Here is a 27,048-nt window from a genome sequence, read left to right as displayed (position 1 = left end):
TGAAGTTGTTTTTTTATTTTTGCTTGCTTTTTCTTTGTTAAGGTGCCTGTAGGAAGGATTTCGGTAGAATCTACTGCACAGCTGGTATCTATTCACATTGTGAGGACAGACCCAGGTGTCTTGGAAAAGAAGTGAAATACCTAAAGTTTTTTTCACTTTTTGCTTGCTTTTCCTTTGTTAAGGTGCCTGTGGGAAGAGTGTGGGTAGAACCCACTGCACAGCTCATGTGTGTTTATGGTGTGAGGACAAACACAGGTAGCTTGGCAAAGAAGTGAAATACCTGAAGTGTTTTTCTTTTTGTTTGCCTTTTCCTTGGTAATGTGCCTGTGGGAACAGTTTAGATAGAACCCACTGCACAGCTTATGTCTGTTTACACTGTGAGGACACATCTAATTACTTTGGCAAAATAAATGAGATAAATGAAATGTTTTTCTTTTTGCCTGTTTTTCCTTTTCTAAAGTGCCTATGGGAAGAATTTGGGTAGAATCCACTGCAGAGCTGCTGTTTGTTTACAGTACAGAGAACAGAGATATTTGAATGTTTTAAATAAATACATAAACATCTCTCTATCTCTCTCTCTATATTTATATATATATATATATATATATATATATATATATATATATATATATATATATATATCAAGTGATCATATTTGATGACCATTTAATATATAAAATGATCTAGACTGAAGGCACTAAACAGAAATTGTAATGTACAATAGTTTTTACCTTAGATACAATACCAGTTTTATATGACTACAAACTGCAAACGTTTCTGTAGATGTCGAAGTCAACTTAGATAAGTGCAGCTATGACAAATATGTAAAGATCAAAGAATAAGAGTAAAAATATGTTATGTATGAAATATACTTTTAAACACATCTGCAAAGGGATGATTTGCTCATTAATATAGATGAAGGAATACATGGTGCTGAATAGCTTATAATAATCAACTAAAGTAGAAAGCAAGAATATTTAGAATTAGATCTACTTAATAAGAAATGAAAAGAGAAGGAATAAATGGATATTTTTGGAAGAAAATGTAAAGGAGCAACAATAAACTGGCAAATAGATTATTATGCCGAGGCAGGTAAGAGAACAATAAAGGTCAAAGGAAGAGGATGAGAAGCAATGTTTGTGGGTGTTAACTTGCATTTAAGAAACATAGGCACCAGAGATTATCGAAGAGATGGTTTGGAACAGATTTGTGTAAAGGAACTGAAGAGAAATGTTTCTCATGTCAGAAGGTATAATTCTAAGCAATATAACTCACCATATGGAGAATGTTTTCAGAGAGAGCTGGATTAAATGGTGGCCTACAAATCATTGGATTTGGAAGATGAGGTTGTTCTGGATAGTGACAAGAAGAGACAGATGCTTAACCTCCATAAACTTTAGTGGCAGTGGCTCAGCAGGTGGCACACTTGCTTTAGTGCTGGAAGATCAGAAGACTGTGGGCTCCATTCCCACTCCGAGTGACTGAATTAATTTTCAAATTCTTGGGACTGCAGTACAGCATGACAGCATGACAGAGGTGCTGTACTCCTGAATGCATCATCCTTTGGATGAGACATGAAACCAAGCCCCATCTACTTGAGTTGGGAGTACCTCAGGTGGATGTAAAAGTAATACCACAGCACCTATCAAAATGATTATGAGATATTTCACAGTGCAGTGGCTAATGCCCCCAGTAATACAAAATAGCACCTTGGGTCTCTCCTGAAAAGAGGCCACTGGCTTAGTGGAGCTAATCTGCTCAGTAAAGGATAAATAAATAAATTAATTTATAGCTGTTTGGGGACCAAAACACTGTTTAAGCATTTACATAACAGTATAATTTTAAAGAAAAATGTAGTGGTTTGGTTACTGGGAGTAGCTGAATGATTTCAGCATGCAGTGATTGGATCTAGAGTTAAATAGGGTTATGAATCTGCAAGTTTTATTAAGATTACATGTTTCAGCTAAATGCACATTACATAGAAGATAACTTTTAGATGCCTAAGTATCATGTAAATCATGGAGTAGTGGAATGCAGCTATGACTACAACCTAGATGATCCTGGATCCAGGAGTAACAAATGTGCTTGTTGAGCTGCTGAGGGGGGGGGTTGGAAGTAAGGTGGACATTGCTGTCTCACCCGTGCTGGGGTGGAGGGAGGTGGTATGATCCACCATGCAGTACTAAGGTACCCCAATCACAGAGATCAGGGTATAGGACTTTATGGGCAAGGCTATTCAGGTCTTTCTAAGCAGTGGGGGATATGTGTGGAAGTACTCATGTATCAAAGGGCTGGTAATGTAAGAAGCAGTAAGCTCAGTGAGGACGAGATGTAAAAATTAGCAAATGGAAATGAGAAAATAAGGTGGTATAGGAAGGTTATTACATGAGGTAGGTAGCAGTTCATGGATGTCTTGGATATTTCATTTATTTTTTATTTATTTTGTCTTTATTTATAAATGATGGTAGTATCTAATTTATATTAAGACCACCTTGAGGCCTAAAGAGTGAGAATATCAAGCAATTAATCAAAATTAGTGGTGTTTGGGAGTATGGACTGGGTTGATAAACTGAGGCCACATAAAGCTGTATGTCTCCTCGATAGGTGACATAGAGAAATATAGTTAGTGAACTTATTATACACAGTTTAATGTCTGCTCAGGAAATGGATTTCAAGAATTCTTGACAAAGTAGTATGGTCAGAACTGTTTGTTGTTGCTGCAGCTTTTGAAAGCAGCAGTTGAAGAGGAGGAAGGCAAGGTGTTATTTTTGTCTTCATTGTGCTTTGGACTTCTTTACAGTTGCTTCATCCAGTAAGCAAAATAAGTAAATAAATGTAATAACATCGCACAAAGGGCCTTAAAAATTATATGACAGGAGTAAAGGAATCTGTGACCCCTTTGGGATGTGACACCCAGAGTAACTGACAGTTCTATATGATTTCTAAAGACAGCCTGTGACATAGCGGTGTAAACATAAGAAAATACACTTACTAAACCAGATGTTGAAGAGATAAACTGCTCAATGAGTAATTTAACATTACTGGTGCAACCATTATCTCAAAGACGTGATTCATTGCAATTTCCAAATGTTTGTGAGAATATGAATAGAAGATGACTTGTTGGAGTCTATCCTGTTTTTATCACTGAGATATCACTAACAACACCAGCTCCTGCTACAAATGGAGGTCATGATAGCAAAAATGGTAATGTACTGCTTGTTTTTAATTGTAATAGCAACCATGCAGTACCTAGAATTGAAGAATGGCTTCATAAGAAGTTAGACTTTGCAGTTCATGATGTACAGAATGACTATAGCAGCCTTTTGGAATGGTTGGATGCCTTTGAGCATAGGCTGCTAAAAAATTGAAAGCTCCATTTGGAAAGTACATATTTGATGGAGTCCTTCAAAACTAATAGAGTCCCAAAAGTGCTGAGGCTCTGGAAATATCCCACTGGCCTAGTAAACAACTCACTCACAATTATATAAAGAACTGCTTCAGCTGTTTGAAGGGCATGATTGAGAATTTATGGAACTCCTAACTCTGAACCTGGAAACATCAAAAATCTGGACAAGGCCCATGAAAAATAGATACAAATCTGTACGCTGATTAAGATAAAATTTGCATAATTAATTATGTAACCCCCACCCACTCCAATGGAATTGTGGCATACCAACTTTCAGATGCAAACTGAAGAACAGACAACCAAAATATGGCACCAGAGTCCCCCTGTAGCCATTCCAATGTCCCTTTACCTGGCTATTTCACTCCATTTACCATAAACACTAATGTGCATACTGCTTTACTTCTGCAATGATTATTTGGATTTTATTTTTACATTTTATAGCAGAAAGCATAGGCACTAATAGACATCTGCTAAACAAAGGAATGCTGTCTTACAATGAAAACAGACTTATCATTAAAACTTCTCTCATTCATCGAAACAGCATTGAAACCCACAACACATCCAAAGAAAATGCATCTGGCCACAGTGGCCGGTGGTGGATAAAGATTACTTTTTGGCTGTTTTCAAGTCATAGGCCTCTTGCACACAAAACAAAACACATCAATGTGTTCTTTGATACACCTTCCTGACTTTATGCATGAACCAATAATGACAAAACTGCCCAGTTCAGAACACTTCCATCATACAAGTCTACTTCCACACACACACACACACACACACACACACACACACACACACACACACACACACACACATACACACACACACACACATGCTCTCTCTCTATATATATATATATGTATGTATACATATATATATATATATATATATATATATATATATATATATATATATATATATATATATATATATATATATATATATATATGAAGATGAAGATGTGGTTGGGAAGGTGCAAAACAGGATGGTAGTCAGAGTTGTGGGTCATGTTTTCTCTGTTTATGTCCTACCTCTGTCCTCTGTTGACACACAGTATGTTTTTGAGCACTGCACTAATTTTAAACAGGGATATAGGATGGGGTTGCCAATGGTACTGAACGTGTTTTCTGGAAACAAGTTGGCTGTTGATCTTTTATTATTCCAGGCATCAGTCTGAGGTCTCCCTTAAGAAGGTGCCTTATCACTCCAGGGAGATGTCTGTTCTTTCAATTATAACTAAATCCACTGCTAATTTTAGGGTGCTCTGAAAGAAAATACACTGAAGTAAAAGAATTTTAGTTAAACATATATATGAACCTTGTCAGAACATTAATCAGTAATTGGTAGAAAAACAATAATGAAAAGCACAACTGTGAGCTGTAAAACAGTACAAACTACCTGTGCAGTATGCTATTCATTATCTTATAAAATTAATTGGAAGTTTGCTGTACCTCAGACTTCTCAAACTGTAGGGCTGCCTTTTGCTTACATAATTCAATAGCCCAACACACCATGTGACCTTATCATATAAATATCACCTAATGGCAACTCTGATCAGCAGAGGCCTTCTCACATATTTGTGTAAGAATGCTAATTGTCTTTTCCTTCTGTATGTGTGTGTTTATGTATGTGAGAGCCGCTATTTATGTTGAACACATCATAGTTAATTATCACAGTAGTTCAATACTTAACAACAAAATTTGTTAGATAGGTTGAGGACATGCATTCTTGTAACATATTCATTCATGCTCTTATTATTTGCAAATCACACACACACACACACACACACACACACACACACACACACACACACACACACACACACACACACACACACACATATGATGAAAACGGCATATAAAACCCTAATGAAAATGGCAGCTAAAACCCTTCTACGTTCTAACAAAAATGGCAGGGCAGCAGCATATCCAGCCTTGCATCGCACACCAGCTCTACTTACCGCTGCTTCTAAACATATTCAGCCTAGCATCACACACCTCTGCTGCAGCATATGTAAACGGTACCTCTGCAGACAGCTCTACTGCGGGTCCATTACTCTGTAGTCCTTCCTTCTCTTAATGACAGCAGCATAGATCCTTCTCATAAGCAACATAGATCCTTCTCATAACGGCAGCAGCATACGTTATTCCCACTAAGGATTTGGAACCTTTGAGCAGCTAGAAATGCCCTTCAACTCAATTCTGACAGGCTGTTTCTGTTTTACGGAGTTGATTTCATTGCGCATGTGATGACGTCAGCTCAAAAGCGGGGAAATATAAAAATTTTAAAAAACAAAAGCGCCGGGAAATCGGAAATTAAGGGGTGCCACTTGGAAATCATGGCACACCATTATTTGGACCCCAAAAATCGGTAAACACTGAGTAATTCAGTACAGTTGGGAGGTCTGATGGAACTTATTGTCAAATATAATACTAAGTTTATTGAGGAACTGGTAGAAGAGATCAGTGTGTTGGATAGAAAAATCCATGAAGACATTAACTGTGAACATTATAAGGTACATTTCAAACCACTGATGTACAGATAGAAAAACTACAAGAACGAAAAGTGAGAAAACATGAAAGGGTTAGACTACAGAATTGGCATAATAAGGCCTATTCAGTCCCACTCCCTTCTCAAGACAGGGGCAACAACATAGCCCACTATAATGTTCAACAAAATGAAGGGGAACAACATTTTGGCTTCAACAACACAGAGCAGCAGCAGTAAGAGCCGCTTCTGGCAGAGTACTCTTTGGGGTTTCCTATATTATGACATTATGAGAGGTTGAAGGGCAAGCAACAAGCCAAAAGGGAACAGTGGCCAGCATGACAATACCCCCTCCCCCATTGCACTCAGGGCCAAGATGGGTGAAAAATGGCCAGAAGGGTCCAAACTGGAAACGGTGAATTATGCCATGACTTTCTTGGACACTACATAACTTTGCCAGGTTGTTACTAATCAAACAGATGACTTTCATATTTTTAACCTTAGTTCCTGCCCCATAGTACAAGCACATGTGAATTTATTTTCAAAAGGTTTTACCTTTGTAATGGCTAAAAGGAGAAATCTAGTTCAAGTGCTAATAGACTTGAAAATGTTTGTGTGTAAATTAAATCTGACTGTCTTGTTTGACAATACTGATGCAAAAAAATCCAGGTTTAAAACTTTCCAGCAAATGTAACCCACCCCTCTTTCCTTTGATAAGTGTATTTGAAAAAATGTGTGAGTTAGATCTGAGAGCTTGTTTGAATGAGAAAACAGCTTTTGTAGGTTCTAATATTACAAGGGAGAAACTAACTTTATTTGACTTCTTGAAATCTTCTCACATTAGGATCATTAAACTGAACAAGGGGGGAGAGGTTGTACTAATGGACAATATTGTTTATGTTGACAAGATGTATAGCATTTTATTTGAAAACTCATAGACATGTTTCACAAAATGAGTTAAATATTGTGCATGCTAAAATATATACTGCATTGTATGACATGTTGACACAAGGGCAGATCACTATTCAAGAAAACAATTTATTGTATATGAAAGACCCCAAGATACTCAAGATATTTGAAGTACCAAAAATGCATAAAGACAAGGAAAATCCACCAATCCATCCTAATTTGGATGCTAGATGTTCCATTACTCCCTCTTTGGCAAAATATTTGGATTTTTATTGTTAAGACATAGTGCAAAATGTTCAGTATATGTGAACGGACTCTTGGGATTTGTTGAGCAAGTGCAATAATCTTGATTTCATTGAAGGTCTTGTATTTTTAACCACTGATGTGAAAGATTTGTTTATTGTGATTCCTCATACCATTGGGGTCCAGTGGTTTACATAATTTCTTTGCAACAATAGTGCTTTACACTAAGATAGGATTAACCTGATGGTTTGAAAATCGTTTATTTCTTCAGGAGAATGGGGTGGCAATGGAATCCATGTATAGGTCTCTGTATGCCAATGCAGTTATGATACAATGAGAAAAGTTTGTCCAGAACAGTATGTATAAGTTATCATGGACCCGCTATTATGAGGTACCTGAATGGTATCTTTATTGCATAGAAGGATGACATTAATAATATTCTCCCATTCCTTGAATATTTAAACAACACCACTGAATTCTTGAAGTTTACTCATGATGTAGGTGTTGATGATGAAGTTTTTACCTGGATATAATACTGGTAAAGGATTATAACAGCAGGGCAATTATTTCCAAAATTTATAGGAAACTGACTTGTTCTAATTCTTTTTTGCACTATTCCAGCTCACATCCTGTACACAGGAAAAAAGGCTGTAGTAAAAGGCCAGTTTGTTAGAGCAGCACATATGGTTTCAGTTTTCTCTGACTTTCTGGATGAGTGTAAGAACGTAAAAGAAATGTTTTTAAAAGGGGGTATCCAGAAAATTTTATTGACTGTTCTATGAATGAAGTGGTCACGAAAAGGGTCAAAAACTACTTCACCCCTATTCTTAAAGGGGAAGATTTTAGGACACAAGTGGACATTATAACTGGTGTTTTACACCATCCCTTGAACATGGGTGAGAAATCAAACTACAAGGTTAGTTTTACCACTACTTTATCTGTCTAACACAACTACATCAAATGGATCTTGAATAAAAATTATGCCAAGAAAGAACTTGGTAATAGCCTCTTAGCTATTTACAGAAAGAGACCTGGTTTTAAGAACATGTGTGTATTCACTATCAAGGAAAACAGTCAGAGACACACCTATGGTATGTTTAAATGTGGTAGTTGCACATACTGCAGAAACATTTACTGTGGCAACACCTTTGTAGTAAAGGGGAAATGCCTTAAAGTCAAGGGTTGGTACAAATGTTTGTCAGAAGAGGTCACTTATTTAGCCCTGTATCAAGGCTGCAAACGTTTCTATGTTGGAAAGACTGAAAGTATGATTATAGGTTCATAGGTTCATACTAGGCTATCTGCCCTAGGGCATTTATAAGCCTAGCCAGAGTGTGTTTGGCTTTCGCCACCCATTTTAAATTAATTTTGCTATGCCCTTTTTCGAGGTTAGTATACTATGCCTCTGTCTAACAGTGACACGGAAGTGATACCAGGGGTAAACCTATGATCTCCCATCCACTCATCAAGATTCCTCTTGAAGAGAGTCAATGAGGGACTCTGCCTAACCTGGACGGGGATTTTATTCCAGAGTGAAGGGAGCCTCTGGGTTATGAATCTGTCCCTCCAGCATGTCCTACTTATTTCAGTGCTGAGGTTCAAGTCTCTCGAGCGTGTAGCTCGATGGGATTTGGATTTTCTGAGGTGCAGCATGTCCATTAATTCCGGGTTGGACATGGCTTTGTACGTCAGGCACAGATCGCCTCTGAGCAGGCGGTATGCCACTGAGTAGAGCTGGAGTTTCTTTAACTGGGCAGCATATGACATCTGTTTGAACCCTTTGATCCTCTTGGTGAGGTACTTTTGGGGTCTTTCCAGTTGCTGCAGGTGTCTGGCAAGGTACATCCCAAAAGGGGCATTGTACTCAATTATGGGCCTGATGAGGGATGAGTAAAGAGGCACGATGACCTCCGCTGATCTAGATGTGAATCCCTTCATGATTAGGTGGGCTATATAAAATGTTTTTCTAACCACTTTGGCCACGTGGTTGTCAAATGAGAAATTGCTATCAGCTTGGGTCCCCAGGTCCCTAATTACTTTTCTGTACTTAATGGATTACCACCTATGTGGTAATTTGTGGGCACTTTGTTTTTGCCAAAGGGGATGACTATACACTTTTTGGCGTTTAGCCTGAGGCCATGGCTCTGGCACCAGTTGTCTGTTTCTATGAGGCCCTTTTGGAGGATGCTTGTGTCGGCTGGAGAGTTGATTATGTTGCCCAGTTTGCAGTCATCTGCGAACTTGGTCAGCCAAAGTCCTTCCGTGTTGGCCTGTACCTCCGAGAAATATATACTGAACAAGAGAGGTCCCAGGACTGAGCCTTGTGGGGCGCCACTTGTAACTGGTTTGGAGTCTGACATGGCTCCAGCAATTCTAACCATGTGGGTTCTGTCCTTGAGCCAGTTTGCAACTCATCTAGTGACATAGGGGTTTATATTTAAGCTGGTGAGCTTATCTATAATGCCCAAGTGGGGTATTGTATCGAAGGCTTTTGTGAGGTCCAGGTAGGGTGTGTGGACCACCTTCTCCTTGTCAATGGCCTTGTTGACTGTTTCAAAGAAATCAACCAGGTTTAAGAGGCAGGATCTGCCCTTAACAAAGCCGAACTGGGTAGGACCCAGTGTCTTTAGGTCCCCAATAACTTTATTTATGAGGTCCATGAAGAGCCTTTCCATAGATTAAAGACATTATTTATGAACATTTATATGCAATATGGAACAAAGCTAAACTAATGCATTGTCTAAGCACCTTATGTTTTGCCCGGAACATGAATTTAAATTTACAGTGCTTTAACATGTAGAACTGAATCACGGGGCGACCTTGGGGGTTGCTGATGGAAAAGAAAGAGTTAATGTGGCAGCTTTGTTTTAATGCAAGCAGCAGCCCAGGTCTGAATGAACTTTTTTCTGTTACTTGTTTGCTTAATCTTAAAGCATATCAATGATAAATGTGTTTATTGTTTGAACTGTATTGATAGTTTTATTAATGACTGTTAAAAATGCTTTTATCTAGATACTTTTTATTTAGATGGCTTTGGAATTAAGCAGTTTTAGTTTCTTTTATATTAGTCCAATGGCACTTTAAGAAAACAACTGCTGGTCATGTGAATTCATAGAGTGGATTTTAAATAATTTGTTCTTGTGTGTTTTTTTTTTATCTGAAGAAGTCTTTTTATGGTGTAAAGACAAAAGCACTTACCTGTTGATACTTTATATGAAACTCAATATGTCTTGGAGTGGCTTCAGTGCCTTCTTGGATTTTAAAAGTTTGTTTTTTGTTCCTTTTGCAAGTTTGTTAATAAATAAATGTAATAAAAGCACAGAAAGGGCCTTAAAAATTATACGGCAGCTGTAAAGGAATCTGTGAATCCTTTGTGATGCGACACCCTGAGTTACTGCAATTCTGTCTAATTTCTAAAGATGCCTTGTAACACAGCAGTGTAAACAATACATTCAACACAGCAGTCCCTTTATTGTCAAGAAAAGCGCCATGAGCAAGGATTTCAGTGAATATTCAGTGTATAGTTAAGATTCAGGGATGACCAAGGCACGGATTGAGTAGATGCATTCTTTAAAAAAAATGGTGCATGTCATTACTTACAGGTTACAGTCAATTAACTCAGTGTACATTAAGGTTGCAGGAGTCAGCAATTTAAATGGAATAGGGCATTGAGCAGCCAGAACAAATTCAGTGGTGTGCTTCATTTAAACTACTTTAGGAGGTATTTTAGACGTGTAATGGTTTCCGTGGGAGTGTAACTGCAGCTAAAGGTAGTTGTAGCAAGACTCTTGCAAATTAATCTTGGTATAACGAGGTTGTTACAGAAGTTCATAAATATGTCATTTCCTTACTGTAGAAAAATAAGTTAAATCCTTTTCAAAGCATAATAACTGTGCTCCTTTTATTACAGGATGTTATTCACTGCCTGTCTCCATGCTTGATCACTTAACTGTTGCAGTGATGTGATATAAATATCATATCCGCTGTTGAACAAACTTATGTTGTTCGTCAGCCCTTTCCTTTACATTCCCTACCGAACAGATCCAGACACCCAACCCCCACACATGTACACACGATGTTTACCTACCCATTTATGATTCATCCCTTAATCTTCCTTTTCAGCAGTTTATTATCTTGTTTAACCATAATGTTTCCTGTTCCTTATTACAATATTTTTGAGGTTCTGATCCCTTAAACAGCCGCTTTCTGCATTTTGCAATCTTAAATAAAAATATAAATCACTCACCAATGTATTAAGTTTCATTTTTATTCTTCCATCAGTTTATCACCCATAACACAAACTCACTTCCACCTGTCAGATAGACCTTTTTGCTGCTTTCGTTGGGTATGCTTCCCAAATTAAAGTCAAGACAAGCAAAGATTCATTGTATTTTCTGTGAGACATCTTCATAAGTTCTGAAATCAGTCTTTGTCTGGGTTATCCAGCTTCTTTGTGGTGAATTATAAAATAAGCTGAATGACAAATATGATCTTATTTCCCTTCTGAATCCTCCCCTGGGAATACTTACCTGGGCATATCTGAACTCTGGCTTGAGACATGGCTACTCAACAATCCTCTGAGATTATTTTCCCGTCAGAAGCATGGATAAACCCACTCTTTATGTCTCAGCCTTGTTTCTAAATGTGCTTAATTTTCCCTACTATTGAGAAGTTCAGTGGCATCAGTATGAATTATAAAGGACATTGGACCATACAATGAAACCATTCTCCCTGCAATGAATTCTACCGAATCTTTGTCCAAACACCTAACCCTCAGAGGAAATAGTCACTGCAAACTGAATCATTAATCATTGCAAACACCATACCTCTGTGCCACCTTAAAATACTCGTCCATTACTACAAAATCCTGTAAGCTATGAGCTTGTTGCTTACACATGTAAAGGCAAATATGGGCCATCAGTGTCACAGGGAATAGTTCTACTGAAGTAATTCAACATGTGTCAGGTCATGCCATAACAGAATATATGTACACCTAACTCATGATGTATGTGCAGTCTACTTAATACATTTTTAGACTGCACAACCCTTTAAAATTACAGAGGTATCTACTATTCAGGAGTTTCTGGACCACATTTTTCCCTGTTACTATATTCACATTGTCTCTTGTCCATTTTTAATTTCTAGTACATTTTAACATTTTGAATTCTAAGGCAATTACATAATTTTTGCTTTTTAGGCCTTTATGTAAATTACTGGAGACCCCTAACTGGGAAAAGCTGAAAGAAGAAGAAGAAGAAGAAAAAGAATATATTCCAGCTTTGTTTCATTTATTTCTATAACATTTTCTTCCTGACAATAACTGCACAGCCTGGTCTCTTAAGAAAGAATCTGAGCCTACAGCAAGAAAGGGATATCATCTCCCAGGTAGATATTATATCATCTATCTCACCATTACTGACACCATACTGAAAATTATGAAAGAACAATGGATGGCACAGGATGAAGCCGAAGAGGATATGTCATAGGAAGATGTTCCAGAACTTTCTATAGAATGTCTGTAGGAAATGGAGAACAAATAATGTAGCCTTAGTTTAGAAGAAAATGATTTAAGGAAAGAATTGCTTGATTTAATAGAGATGGATAGACATATTAAGATTAATGAAAGAAATAGATTACAGAAGGTCAATAAGACCCAAAATGTTAGACGTTTGATAAAACAAATGAACACAGTAATCAAGAGTATTCATGGAAATTCATGTGATATAATGGTTGTAAATAGGATATATTACTTTATGGCTAAATTAATAACAGATAAATCTTACCACAAAAATATAGAACAATAAGAGAAAGAATGGAAAAAATGAAATGTAATCATGGAAGTATCGAATAGAGAAAGCTATAAAGCAAATACGACAAGAAATGCCACTGTTAGAAGAGCATAGAAGAGGGAACAGATAAAAAAAAATACTTAGAAAGACAAACGTGATAAAAATAATGCACAGTATCAGAACAGGCCAGGAGCTGCCATGCACTACTGCAAATGATAAACTGAAGATATCAGCGGATAAATACAAAGTAAAAGTACGAAATAAGCAAGTCATTGATGGCACAAAAACTTTTGTATAGAATTAGGAAATAAGGCAAAAGGAATATAAATACCACCAAAAAAGAAGAAATAGTCACATTTTGTAGAAATATCTATGAAGTCCATGTGGACCATGTGAACAATGTTGAATGGATAGAAGTAAAAGAAACAGTAGGAAGCTGAAATGTACAAGGATATGAAATGGGATTAAGTAAAGGCCAGAGAAATTGAAACAGAATTAAGAAAATCTCCTAACCAGAAAACCCTAGGCCCAGATGCAGCACCTAACTTCTGACTAAACGTATTAACATCTTTATACAAAGATTTAGCCTAGAGCAAGAACAATTTATACACATATCCTGAGCAGACACCAGCCTGGTTAACAACAGGAAAAACAAAACTCCTACGTAAGAGGAAACCTGCAAGATATCCTAAAACTACAAACCAATAACTTGTCTTCTGACGATGTATTAACTAGATACTGAAATTGATGCTGATAGAGTTTATAGTCATTTAGAAGAAAACCCAATTATGGCAGTAGAACAAAATGATGTTAAAGAAAGTCATCTAGAACAAAGGATCCTTTGTTGTTAAATAAAGTCTCAATGGAGAATTGTAAAAACAGAGAAGAATCTATGTATGACATGGATAGATTACAAAAAAGCATTTGACAGCATCTCATATTCATGGATTAAGGAGTGCTTTACAAATGTATAAGATATACCCTACATTGATCGATAACATTACAATGACCATGTGACAGTGGCAAACCACTCTGCAATTAAACCATGATAACGGACAAATTATTATCCCAGGGATAAAAATTCAAAGGGGGATATTCCAGGGTGACTCTTTGTCAATGTTGCTCTTTTGTCTTGCCCTTAACCCATTAATCTGTCTACTTAACAAACTAGGTCATGGGTACTATTTGGCTCCTATAAAACAACAAAGTGGAAAGACTTTGAATATTTTTTTTGTGGATGATTTAAATCTGTATAGTTCATCAGATGAGGAACTGAAAGCCCAACTGCAAATGGTCGAAACTTTCTCAGATGATATAAGAATGTCATTTAGTCTTGATAAATGTGCAAAAGCAACCTTTAAAGCAGGAAAACTGCAGCACCAAGAAAATATCAGTCTGTACAGGAATGTGATATAAAGGAAGTTGTGCAGGAAGGAATGTATACATATCTGGGAAATGATGAAGGATCAACAATAAAACATGAACATGTGAATAAAACTTAGTAAAGAATATTTTAAAAGAATAAAATTAGTACTGAAAACAGCCAACGTCTAGGAACAATGTCCAAGCAGTAAACCAATTTGTTCTTCCTGTTCTAACTTACAATTTTGCAGTGACTGACTGGCCCCAAAACGTACTGGAGCAGTTGGACAGGAAAACAAAAAAAATGCTTCATGCTTATCAAATGATTTATAAAAATCACTGTATGCCAAGATTATATATTCTCCATTCTGAATGAGGTATGTGCCTCCTTGAAATTAATTACATGTATAGCTTTTGAATCATAGGACTGCATACATATCTGTTGACCTCACAAGATCCAAACATAGTGAATGTTTTAAAACACAAGGAGAACAAGTTTAAGATGACTTCTCTGCTTAGTTTAGCATATCAGTGTCAAGCAGGAATGGAAATCAAACCAGAAGTAGACAAAAAATAAGGCAGCAGGTGAATATGCCAACAAAACAAAAGAAATACTCTAATGTAAAGGATCAGACAAGGAGGCAAGAAATGTGGAAAAGGCATAAATATAGTATAGAAAACTCCTGGAACAACCTCATGTTGATCAGGATCTGATGCAGGAATGGCTAAGGAGAGGTGAATTTAAACCAAACGGTGGGAGATTAAGATTGGTGGCCCAGGATAGAAGACTATGTACACATTGGTTTAGAAAGTACATTGAACATGTGGGAGAAACAGTCAAATGCAGATTTTGTAAAACAGAACTGGAAGCAGTCCCACATATTGTTGCTGGATGTAATACACTAATGACAGAGGGCCTGTATGCTGCAAGACATAATAATGTGGCAAAACAGTTACACTGGGGATTATGCAAACAATACAATACTGAAGTAGCTCAGATGCATTGAAAATCTGAGCCACAAAGCATTATAGAAAATGATGAAGCTTATGTCACATGGGATCACCCATTACCAACAGTTCAAATAATAGATGTGAGAAAAACAGATATAGTAGTCCATAAAAAGAAGACAAAAGTAGCATTGATCATTGCAATTGCTGCATCCAGTGATTACAGTGTCTTACATACATACAGAGAGACACAAAATCATAAAATACCAGGATTTGCCGGCAGAAATGAGGTCAGTGTTGAAGAAGGATAGCCAGACAGTATTAGGAACAATGGATCTCATAAAAAACAATCTACAGTGATATTTATATATGCTACTGATACATGTAAATTTGGATGATTTGCGGAAGGAGTTAGTTCTGGGCACGCTGCATGTGCAGCGAAGAACACTTTTGGCTAACATCAAGATTCAAACAATATTCATTTCTTGATCTTTAATCATACTTTGACATAAGAATCTGGCCACTTCTCATCATGGTATTAGAAACCCAAAAGACTTGGACAAATTAAACCAAAAAAAAAAACCCACTAACCACAGATGCAATTCTTCTGTTACACTATCCTGTATGCCAAAAAACTATAGTTGTAGCATGTAAATTATAGGTGGAAAAATTCATATAGTATAACTCTGTTAAGAGCCACATAAACTTGCATAAAAAATTCTGGTGTCTCATACAATTCGTTATAGGTTCAGGAGAGTGCTCTTCTCAGATTTCTTCAATGGTGTCAGCTTTGACAAGGGCACCCACTGCCAACTTCTTCTCCAAAATGTTCTATGACTTCTTCCAACTAATAGACATTTTACATGAACCAGATCATGTTCAGATACAATTTCATTTCTTCCTACACAAGAGTTTCCAATAATCAACTACATCTCATTTCGATATATGCTATTCAGTCTGTGCTCCAGGTAGGTTAGTAACATTTACCAAGCTGTCATCTTTTCAGTCTTATGTTGTCAATCCATCTTTCTCAAATGCTTCTGCCTTGATTTTTGGATGCAACCTTTCATTTCTCCTGCACTCTATTGGGCTGATAATGCATACCTTTCCAAGTGCTAACTCACTGTTGTACTTTATGTCAATGTCTGTGGTAGCATTTCTCATTATTCACTCTCTGCTATGTCAAGATAGTGAGATTTTGTAGAAGAAACAAAGTTTTTCCATGGCACTTTTGACATAATAATTTGAAACACTTCAAAGGACAGAGACATTTTAATGTTGCTATGTCTGTACATCTAAATACATAGGTTCATAGGTAAGTACTAGGCTATCTGTCCAAGGGCATTTATAAGCCTAGCCAGAATGTGATGGCTTTCGCCACCCCCTTAGATTAGTTCCCTGTGCCCTTCTCCAGCAGAGCCATTAGTTCCCTGTGCCACTGTCCAGTAGAGCCACTGCAGTGATCCCTGTGGTAAATTTTCTGTTTCCCATCCACCCGTCAAGGTTTCTCTTGAAGAGTGTTAGTGAGGGGCTCTGCCTGATATATATTGGAATCCTGTTCCAAAGCATGGGGAGTCTCTGGGACAGGAATCTATCCCTCCAGCATGTCCTATTTATCGTTGTGATGAGGTTTATATCTCTAGAGCGTGTGGCTATCTAGGATTTGTTTTTTGTTTTTTTTTAGGTGGAGCATGTCCATCAATTCTGGGTTGGACATGGCCTTCTATGTCAGGCAGAGATCACCTTTGAGAGGTGAAACACCTACATGGTATTTTGTTCAGTTAAACTCTAATAGCTTAGCTTTCATAATAAAGTTTCAAAAGTATATGGAACAGGAAATCTGGCTTCTACTTAAAATTACTGGTTCTCTGTATCTCTAAAAAACTCACATCTTAGCCCTCTGTGTTAGAAATAATTTGTTACTACCATCAACTGCAATCAATACCCCATGCTGACACCTTTGTGTAACTTTTTCAAAATACAGCTTTTATTTTCCTAATGAATATTCCATTGAAAATTACATAAATATTCAGCTCTGGCTCATGAAACAGTACCTCTAATCAATCAATAGCAAAACATTCACAACAATATTTTTTTCTCTTAATTAGGAAAATAAAAATCTTATGTCATCTCTTTCTCCATTTGTGTGAAGGTCTTTCTCTCTTTTTCTCTCTGTCTCTCTCTCTCTGCTTCTAGAAACCCAGTAGCACCATGCTAGAGCAAATCAGTTCTTTATGGACATTAATGCTACTCTTACCTCATTCCTATTATCTGCAAAACTGTTAAATCTAAGCTTCTTTATCTTATCAATTAGCCTTAAAGAATGAGAGAACTTCATCTCTGACGAGCATTCAGTGCTTGTTCACCTATAGCTTCTCATCATTGCACCTAAATGTCATTCCGTTATAAATGGATACCACAAAAACAGTATCTGCCACATTATACTAACCTACTGTTAAAGTAACACATACCTGTATAGTATGTTCAGGTTTCTTCTATGCTTACCATAAAGTCCAGATATGATTCTCAGTTCTGTACCTTCATCGTATTAAGCACTGCTGCAGTAGCCTTAGCTATATGGGTTATATCCTGCCAAGGATATAACAGTTGTATAAGAGCCAATAAGCTTCAGGACACCTTCCATGCACCCAAAGTAAAAGGCAGCTCAAGATGAGCTGACTAAGGAGAGGTTTGGGTGTGAAGCCCTTCAAAGCTTTGCTGCCACTGAAAAATACTCTCCTCTGAGGCTTTTCAGGACGATTGGTTGGATTGTGCTTTCCTTTGCTGGGCAGATAAGTTCACTTTGGAGAAAAAATTAAACTTCCATTTTCTACAATTTATTGATGTTTTATTACTTTCTTCTTCAGGAATGTTATTTTAAAGCTATGAGTGTTTTGTTTTAACAGACTGCCTTAAGACTGTAACATACTTTTAAATGGGCACTCTTTATATTGGTCATTTTGAAAGTAGTGTAAAGTAACAGAAAACATTTTTAATGTGGAGAAATTATGCTTACTTTTCTTTTGTGGGGCTGGCATAGTGTTCTAAAGTGGGGTTTTTTCTGTTTTTTCTGTCAAAAAAAAAAAAAAACTATTGTGGGCTGTTTATCAGCAATTGCTGTTTGTCTTCCATGGAAAAGAGTCATAATTATCAGCTTGACCATGCAACAGACTACCAGTCCAACAACAGTTTCTTCCAGCCACAAAAACAAAAAATAAAAAAAAATCCTTTGTCAGCACTGCACCCTTGCAATATGCCTCAGGCTTAGGGTACGTGACTCTGCTGTGGGTATTTCTTGCACCTCAGACCACTCTTCTTTTACCCTGGATCTCTCTAGTGCAACACCTACAGCCACTGTGGACCGGAGGGGCTAGGCACATCTTCTGCAGCTGTTGAGATCCCTTCAATGAGCAAGGAAGAGCCAATCTTGCCACTCTCGGAAGAGAGAACAAGGCGTATTCCCGTCATGTCAGAATGCTGTGCACAAGCCTTGGGAAGCAGCTGCTGCCATTAGTAAGTTGGTTGGCCGCATTTTTCCTTTCAGAAAGAATCAGAAATCCAAGCATATAATTTACCCCTCCTCTAATTTCGTTGGATAGGAGTAGTTTTGTGGATCTGACTCGGGGTTAAATGTGGTCGATTGCTCCTTCTTGTAAAGTAGTTTCTGGTTTTCCTGAAGAGATTTAAGATTCTGAATCTGAACAGGAAAATGCAATGACAAATTCAGGTTTTTTATTTTCTCAGATTTCTGATTCAGACTCAGAGCAGAGCTCCATTTCTGATTCTCCTGGGGGGGGGGGGGTATCACTTTCTCTGACACTATTCTAGAATGTGCCAGTGTTTTCAGTGGCAGAACGTTTAGGTTTCTCAGGACCTCAGAAAATAATATGAGTTATTACAAAAGGATTTTCCAGAATCTGAGCCCATTCCTCCTGTTCTGTCTGCTTTAGAGGATGTAGGTGTGCTACTGCCTGCAATTTTCCTGATAGTCAGCCAGCTGCCCCTCAAAAGGCAGATAGGATGTTTAAAGATCCTTAGTCCTTAAAAATTGTATACACTATTCCCAAACCTGACTCGCAACTATAACTTTAGTTGATCTCACTGCTAACTAAGCAGTTAGTTAATTCCAATCCTAATGTTTCTGATAAGAATGGGATAATTATTGATAGCTATAGGAAAAAGTGGATACTTCTGCAACTTTGATTTTCAGAATTTTGAATTGTCAGGCTCATATATTAATGTTTGCCCTGTCAATTTGTGACAGTATGAAGAATTTTTTATCTATATCTTCTTCAGAGGAAAAAAATGATTTAAATAAATTAGTTTCTTCTATTTCACAGTTCACTAGTCATTATTATCAGTATTATGTTAATGATTCTTTGAAGGTTGTGGCCACTGGTATTATTTTGAAGAGGTTTGCATGGATGCATGGATGCATTCTCAGTACCTCCCAGATGATGTTAAAAATTAGATTTTAAATTCTTTCTTGGATAGAGATTTAGTGTTTCGCCCCTTTGCTACAGAGATTATCAAAAAGTGTGATGATAGGTGCAAGCTGATCCAGGGAATCTCAGATTTTTCAGCACTCCTTTTCCAAATTGTACAAGGGTTTTTCCTAACTCCTCATCCAGTTTTGGTAAAAAGCAGAATAAGCAATCTCAACAAAATTCAGGTAAACAGACAATTAAGAAGAAATGGCTAGGGTGTTCCAAAAACCTTTGAACATCTGCAAACCAAAGACAGTCTAACAAGCCTGAATGTCTGTTCAAAAGACCTTGTGACCCATCCCAGGCTGGCTCTTTTTTCTTCCAGAAATTCTTACTCTGTATTTTCCTATTTGACAGCAGATTATTTCAGTCAAATGGGCTCTGAAAATCATTTGTCATGGTTACTGAGGGCAGTGAAAGGAAATTATTTGTTTCCAAGGGTTATTCGGCATCCTTCAGATCAGAATCTTTTGTTTTCATCTGTTCTTCATCAGATGGTGTCCCAGGGAGTGATAGAATCAGTTCATCTTTCCTAAGTGAAAGAGTTTTTATTCCAGGATATTTCTAGTACCAAAGAAAGAAAATGCTTGGAGTACAGCTCTCAATCTTTTTTCCTAAACTTGTTTGTGACAGTGCCCAAATTCATAATGATGCCACGTCACAGCATGTTCCCTGTTCTTCCTCTTTCACATTTCCTGGTAATAATGGGATTAAAATATGCCATATCATCACATCTCTTTTCATCCAGACTTCAGACATTTCTTAATGTTTTCTATATTTGGCTCAAATTATGATTTCTCTGCCTTACTCTTTAGCTTTATGCACTGCTCACATACTTCATTTCAGGCTACAGGGTATCCGCATTTCTTCATATTTAGACAAATTGGTTATCTTTTCAGAATCTTTTTTCATGAATCTCTGTCTTGGGTGAGAGATTTCTTATATGAGCTGGGATTCCTAGAGAGCATTCTGAAGTCTTTCTTGACTCCTTCGCACAGGATTGTGTTCCTGGGATGTCAACTAAATACCTCAGTTCTAAGAGCTTTTCTTCCACAAAAAAAAAAAAAAATACATAGATCTGTTTCTACACTTTTCCACCCAGACTTCAGTCACTGTGAAGGAATAACTGAGGATTTTGGGTTCACGACATCTATTATTCTCATGATACTCCTGGCAAGACTCCACATGAGAAAGATACAGTAGTATCTGAAATATCCTTGGTCTAAGTGTGAATATCCTTTATCTTTTTATATTCCCAGTGCTGGGGTTTAACAGAAGAGAAACTATTTTGTGGAGACAACAAATATCCTTAAATCCATGTATCCCTTTCTTCCTCCATGCCTCAAAGCAGCCAGTCACCATAGAAGCTTTGGACTTTGCTTGGAGAGCAGATTCCAGAGGGATAAAAGTGCAGGGGATGTGGGATATGAAGGACAGATGCAAGCACATAAATATCATGCAGATGCTTGTCCTGATCAAGGCACTCAACTCTCTGAGCCATCTCTGGTCTTCTGGACCTCTTTAAGTGGTTACAGTCATGTGGGACATCAAAAAGTGGGGGAACCAGGTCTTATCCCCATTGACATGTTACCTTGATATATAGCTTCACAGCACAATATCACTCTGCAGGCATCCTACATTCCATCAGAGCAAAATTGTGTGGCAGATAAACTTAGCAGGACCAGGACAGACACTCACGAATGGAAACTATATCAGGCGGTCTTCCAAAAGTAGATACATCTCTGAAGAGTTTCTCAAATAGTCCTCTTTGCCTTCTCTCTCAACAATCAGCTTGCAAAATTCAGTTCCCTAAATCCATGCAAGAAGGCCTGGAAGACTTGATGCCTTTTCTTTTCCTTGGACAGCAGTATTCTTGTATTCTATTTAACCCTTTCCACTAATATCCAGGGTACTTCTGCATATTCAGAAGGAATCCCCCAAGATCTTTGTGGTGACTCCCTTCTTGCCCAGGCAACTGTGGTTATACCTTCTGGACAATTACCAGAAACTTCATTATAGACTGGATCTACTCAAACAATAACAGAGGTGTTTGATACACCCTAGCATAAATTATCTTCGCCTGCCTGCCCAGATGATAGGGTCTTATTTCCCTTTTGGCACCTGTTTACTGAGCACGTGTAGTAGGTAATAATGGAGACCAGAATGCCTGCTACTAGAAAATCGTGTATTAGCAAATGGAAAAAGTTTCCTAATGGGTGCCAGAAAGATAACCACCACCCACTATTTTTATGGTTTTGCAATACTTATATTTGTATGAGTTACTGTCCTATGGCTTTTCTTATTCCTCTTTCATGGTTCATTTAGTGGTCATTTCAGCATGTCTACCCATGGAACCTCCTCTTTCAATGCAGTCGCATGTCAAAATGTTTTTGAAAGGGCGTTTGCTTAAGAAACCTCCAAGAAAACCTATGGCCCCTTCTTGGGATCTTAATTTTATGTTAGAGAAGCAAATACTTGCTCCATTTGAACCAGCTAATCTGGCTGACTTGAAAGTCTTAATACGGAAAACAGTTTTACTGATTGGCCTGACCTCTGCAGGAAACGTATCTGAGTTGCAAGTTCTTATGATGAATCACCCCTATCTCAATTTCCATGGGGGCATGGCTTCTTTGAGGATTATTCCTTCTTTTGTGCCCAAAGTGGTATCTGAGTTTACTTTAAGCTAGACTATCTATTTCCCTGTTTTCTTTCCTGAACTTAAAATTAAGGGAGAAATGACACTGCATAGTGTGAATGTCCACAGACAGCTGAAGTACTATCTTAACAATACTAAAACTTTCTGATCTTCAGATAAGTTTTTCATTATTTATTTATTTATTGATATTTGATTACTGGAAAAGTCTGAATGGGGAGAAGCCCATTTTCAATGGTGGCCCTGGATGAAAATCTCCAAATTATTACAAAACATTTTAAAAACAATTATCAACCTTCAAAAATAAAACAAAAACACCTGCAGTTCAAATAATTATAACAAATTAGACATAATATAAAAGCATTGGTTAAGAATCAATACAAGGTATATGACCCTCATTTAATATTTAGAGAAACTTTACACGGTTTGTAGAGAAGGCCGTCATTTCTTGTGAAGGTAATAAGAAGGGACAACCCGCATCATAACAGACTATTTACAAATGGTTGTCTAAGTCAACAGCCTTATTAGTTTTGTTATACTCACCATAACAAAACTATTCCAGGCAGAGTGAAGGCCCATTTTACAATGGCCTGGACTTCATCTATGTTTTTTTTAAAAGGGTTGGATTCTAAAAGTATTCTAGAAGCTGCTGCATGGTCCTCTGTACATAATTTTACAAAGCACTGAAAACTTTATTTCTTTTCTATGTCCAGATCAAGCTTTGCTAGGACCATTCTCCACTGTCTCCTTGACTCTTCTTCTTCCACCTCCCAAATGTAGTTAGGTAAGGTAATCTGCCCATTGAGCAAAGGATGGCACAGTGGTGCAGCGGTTTGCATTGTCACCTCACAGAAAGAGGCTCTCTGGATTGATTCTTAGCTGGGGTGCCTTCTGTGCAGAGTCTGCTTGTCCTTCCTGCATTTATGTGGGTTTTCTCCTGGTGCTCCAGTTTCCTCTCCCTTACAAATACATACATCTGGAGCATTTTCCCTTGGCCTCTTCTGAAAAATGACTTGTTCCAAGTCAGACTTTTCCAATAAACAAATGTAAAATAAAATAAAAGGTTACTACAACAGCGATTAATATGATAAACATAGTACAGTGACCATTTGAGCATCTACTGTTATGCTAAGTTCAACTTAAATGTACTTTCTCCTGCTAACTTGGACAAACTGCTATGCCTTTTACAGCAAAAGTACAGAGTAAGGCACCTATTTTTTCGTCTCCTTGCTATCAATAATATGAAAAAAGTAAGTTATTAATGTTGTTTTACTTTACCTCTGAATGCATTAGGTATTCCTTTTCTCAGCTATATGTAACTAGCAGAATCCCACAGAACTTGCTGTCATTGTCCAAAAACACACTGTCTTCTTCTTCTTTTGGCTTTTCCTGGTTAGGGGTCACTGCGGCAGATCACCTGTCCGCTCATGATTGGCAGTGAAGTTTTTTGGTGTTGAGTTGCCAGTCTGGCACCCAACCTTCCACAGAAGGCACACACATGCACACACTCACAACTAGGGCCAATTTAGAGTGTCCAATCCACCTGCTGTGACATTTTCTAATGCTAACCTGTAAACTGGACCCATCTAAGCCACATTTCCTTTCTAATACAATTACTTTCTTACAGATTCTTCTGATTGAATTTTATGCCTAACACATTCTCCGTTGTACCTTTAAGGATGGAAGCACCTTATGAAACATGTTATCATTGACCTCTGTAGTGAAGCATTGTTAGGATGCATATCATCTTCTTCTCTTTCTTGTGGTAATTTATTAACAATGTGTTTTGTGTCTTCTTATTACACTTAGTTTTGCACTCTCTTCAGTTGATTTAAATCTGTAAATTAAAAAAATCATTGCCACGTTTATCCATTTTACTTAGTATTATAACTTCTTGTTATCTGCTGTACATGTACAATGCATATTATGCATATTCCCACTTATTACCTTTTTGCTGTCATTTATTTATTTTCTCTGACTAAACTGATGCATAGAATGTTAGCTTTGGTATTTTAATATTCTTTATTTTCTGACTTATCTGCTGATGTATTAATGCCATTTTAATCTGTAACATATTTGTTTATAAGATTTTTTGTCAATGCTTTTGTATAATATTAGGTCACAATTTCACATTCTGTGTGTGCATTTTGTTGAAAGAGTTACTTTATCTCTTTTATACTTTTACTTTAAAATGGGCAGCCACGGTGGTGCAGCGGTTAGCGTTGCCACCTCACAGCAAGAGGTTATCCGGTTCAATCCTTGGCTGGGGTGCCTTCTGTGTGGAGTCTGCATGTCCTCCCTGTGGCTGTGTGGGTTTCCTCCAGGTGCTCCAGTTTCCTCCCACATCCCAAAGACATGCTGTAGGTGGACTGAACACTCTAAATTGGCCCTAGGTGTGTGTGTGCCGTCTGTGGAAGGTTGGGCACTGGAGTGGCAACTCGACACCGTAAAAGTCCACTGCCAATCATGAGCAGACAGGTGATCCACTGTGGTGACCCCTAGCCAGGAAAAGCCAAAAGAATAAGAATACTTTTACTTTAAAACATGTACTTCCATTATGCATTGTTCTGTGTTGTGTCTTAAAATGATCACAACTGGCTGACCAATGCAGGAACTGTATTATGGAAATCACTCAGTATCTGCAGTAAGACTTTCACTCATGTGACTAGAGATTAAAATTATGACATTAGTTGACTTTATAAAAAAGAAAAATATACCATCATGTATATATGTCTAGTCTGTTATTAACTAATATATGATTGCCTTGTACCACTGCCACTTTATAGAAGTATTTATTTACCTAATTTAGACTCACTTCAGAAAAAGTATGTTTACAAAAGGTCTGTATGATGTTTAAATCCTTTCAGTTGTTTTTCCTCCTAGCAACTGCAAATAACAACTGTCTGACTTTTACTGAAAGTCATTTTGAATAATGATTACAAAAGGGATAAACATTTTGATGTATGCATTGTCTGAATACAGATGTAATATTGTCATTTAAGGAAATTGTATTCAGGTCTATTTAAATAAATGGGTCTACCTGACAAGGTCGACAAGCCACAACATCGACAACCAGTTTACCGACACCACATAACCGACAGTTCACAAACACGAAACCTCACATGCCCAACAAAGAAATCACTGACACCACATAACCGACAGTTCACAAACACGAAACCTCACATGCCCAACACACCATAATAACGACAATCAACAAACAAAACAAATACCCTGTCCAAAAAGCACACACACAACACAAGCACACCAAAATCCTTACAAACCCACACTAAACCTCACATACACAAGTATCTACAACCTTAACCCAAACCCTAACCCTAAGGTCCATCACTATCGCACACTTACCTAACTGGCGCCCTAACCCTAACTCACTTAACCCACCCCTAACCCAAAAACTATCACTGCCGCACACTTACCTAACCTGCGCCCTAACCCTAACTCATTTAACCCGCCCCTAACCCAAAGACTATCACTACCGCACACTTACCTAACCCGCGCCCTAACCCTAACTCACTTAACCCACCCCTATCCCTACAGACCGTCAATATTGCACACTTACCTTACTCACACCCTAACGTCCGTCACTACCGCATACTGACACAGCCTTTTCCCATGTCGGTGTTCTCAGCGTCTGTGTTTTTATCCGTCGGTCTTCTCAGTTGTCGATCTTCTGGTGTCGGTGTTCTCGGTGTCGGCGTTCTGAGCTGTCGACGTTGTCAGGAGGACCCAAATAAACATACATATGCATGCACAGGTAGACAAAGTGCGAGAAAGAGACTATATATATATATATATATATATATATATATATATATATATATATATATAAAGATAATGTGACTGTAGGGTTTAACATTTGCAGTGATTTTTTTCATTTCAAAAGAAATATGCAAAAAGATGAAAATAATACAATACATTTGTATTAGAAGCCCTATAGTCAAATATCCTGGATAAGGAGGAATATTCAGAATTAATTAAAACCATGCATGTTCTCAGTCTTTTCTGAGCTCATAGCTGATTGATAGACAAATATGTTTCTTTAGTTGGCTACTAACATGCTCAGATAATTTGAAATTAAATGTGTTTCCACTAATATATTACTTTAATGTTAACAGCACAAGACCTATGAGGATGTTTGTGTGGTGGCACTTAGCTTTGTCTCTTGGAAGTATTTTCCTGGCAGCTGAAGGGAAGCCTCCTACTTGGGACAACTATGGAAGCAAGTTGGCTCTGCCCCTTGTGAGATTACGGCATAAGGTATTTTTTGATTTCTCTCTGTATTGTCTTGTCTGAAAGTTTGAAATGCAATTCACATGTACTGCATTTTAATTAACTACTTTTCTGACACTGAGGATTTTCATAATATTTGTTCCTTTACATTTATTGCATTAGAGCTTCACAATCCTGTTGTGATGTAATGCAGAAAACTGAGTTGTGAGACTTTCTCCTTAATATATAACATGCTTTAGATTATAGAGGTATTCTGCACTGTTCCTTTGGGTTATGTCATTTAAGTACTAAAATGCTTCATTGTTTAAAAATGAATAGCCTTTTCTGTGATACTGATTCATTGCTAGAGTCAGTCTGGCTATTGCATATCTAACAGTAAGATTGCTTTTCAAAATACTGATAAAGGATTGCGCCTTGTACTCTGCTACTCACAGTTGTTTTATCTGTTACATTTTGGTCATGATCCATTAAAATATCAATGAAATTGTTAGGCTGTTTTCAGCTCACCAGTGTTAT

General features: G+C 37.5%; 1 protein-coding gene across 2 annotated transcripts in view; it reads left to right on the top strand.

Moving 5' to 3' along the window:
* The window catches only part of FSTL5 (follistatin like 5), a 3,739,468-nt gene that overhangs the window by 256,889 nt on the left and 3,455,531 nt on the right, over positions 1–27,048 (top strand). For both annotated transcript variants that reach the window (XM_044062069.1, XM_044062068.1), the window contains exon 2: positions 26,418–26,559. In XM_044062069.1, the coding sequence (XP_043918004.1) occupies positions 26,428–26,559 (132 nt within the window). In that variant the 5' untranslated portion in view covers positions 26,418–26,427. The remainder of the gene's footprint in view (positions 1–26,417; positions 26,560–27,048) is intronic.

The sequence above is a fragment of the Protopterus annectens genome, chromosome 2.part1, assembly GCF_019279795.1.
Source record: "Protopterus annectens isolate FY-2018-M chromosome 2.part1, PAN1.0, whole genome shotgun sequence".
Lineage (NCBI taxonomy): Eukaryota > Metazoa > Chordata > Ceratodontiformes > Protopteridae > Protopterus > Protopterus annectens.
Note: the sequence above shows the minus strand (reverse complement) of the source record. Positions and strands in the feature narration are given on the sequence as shown.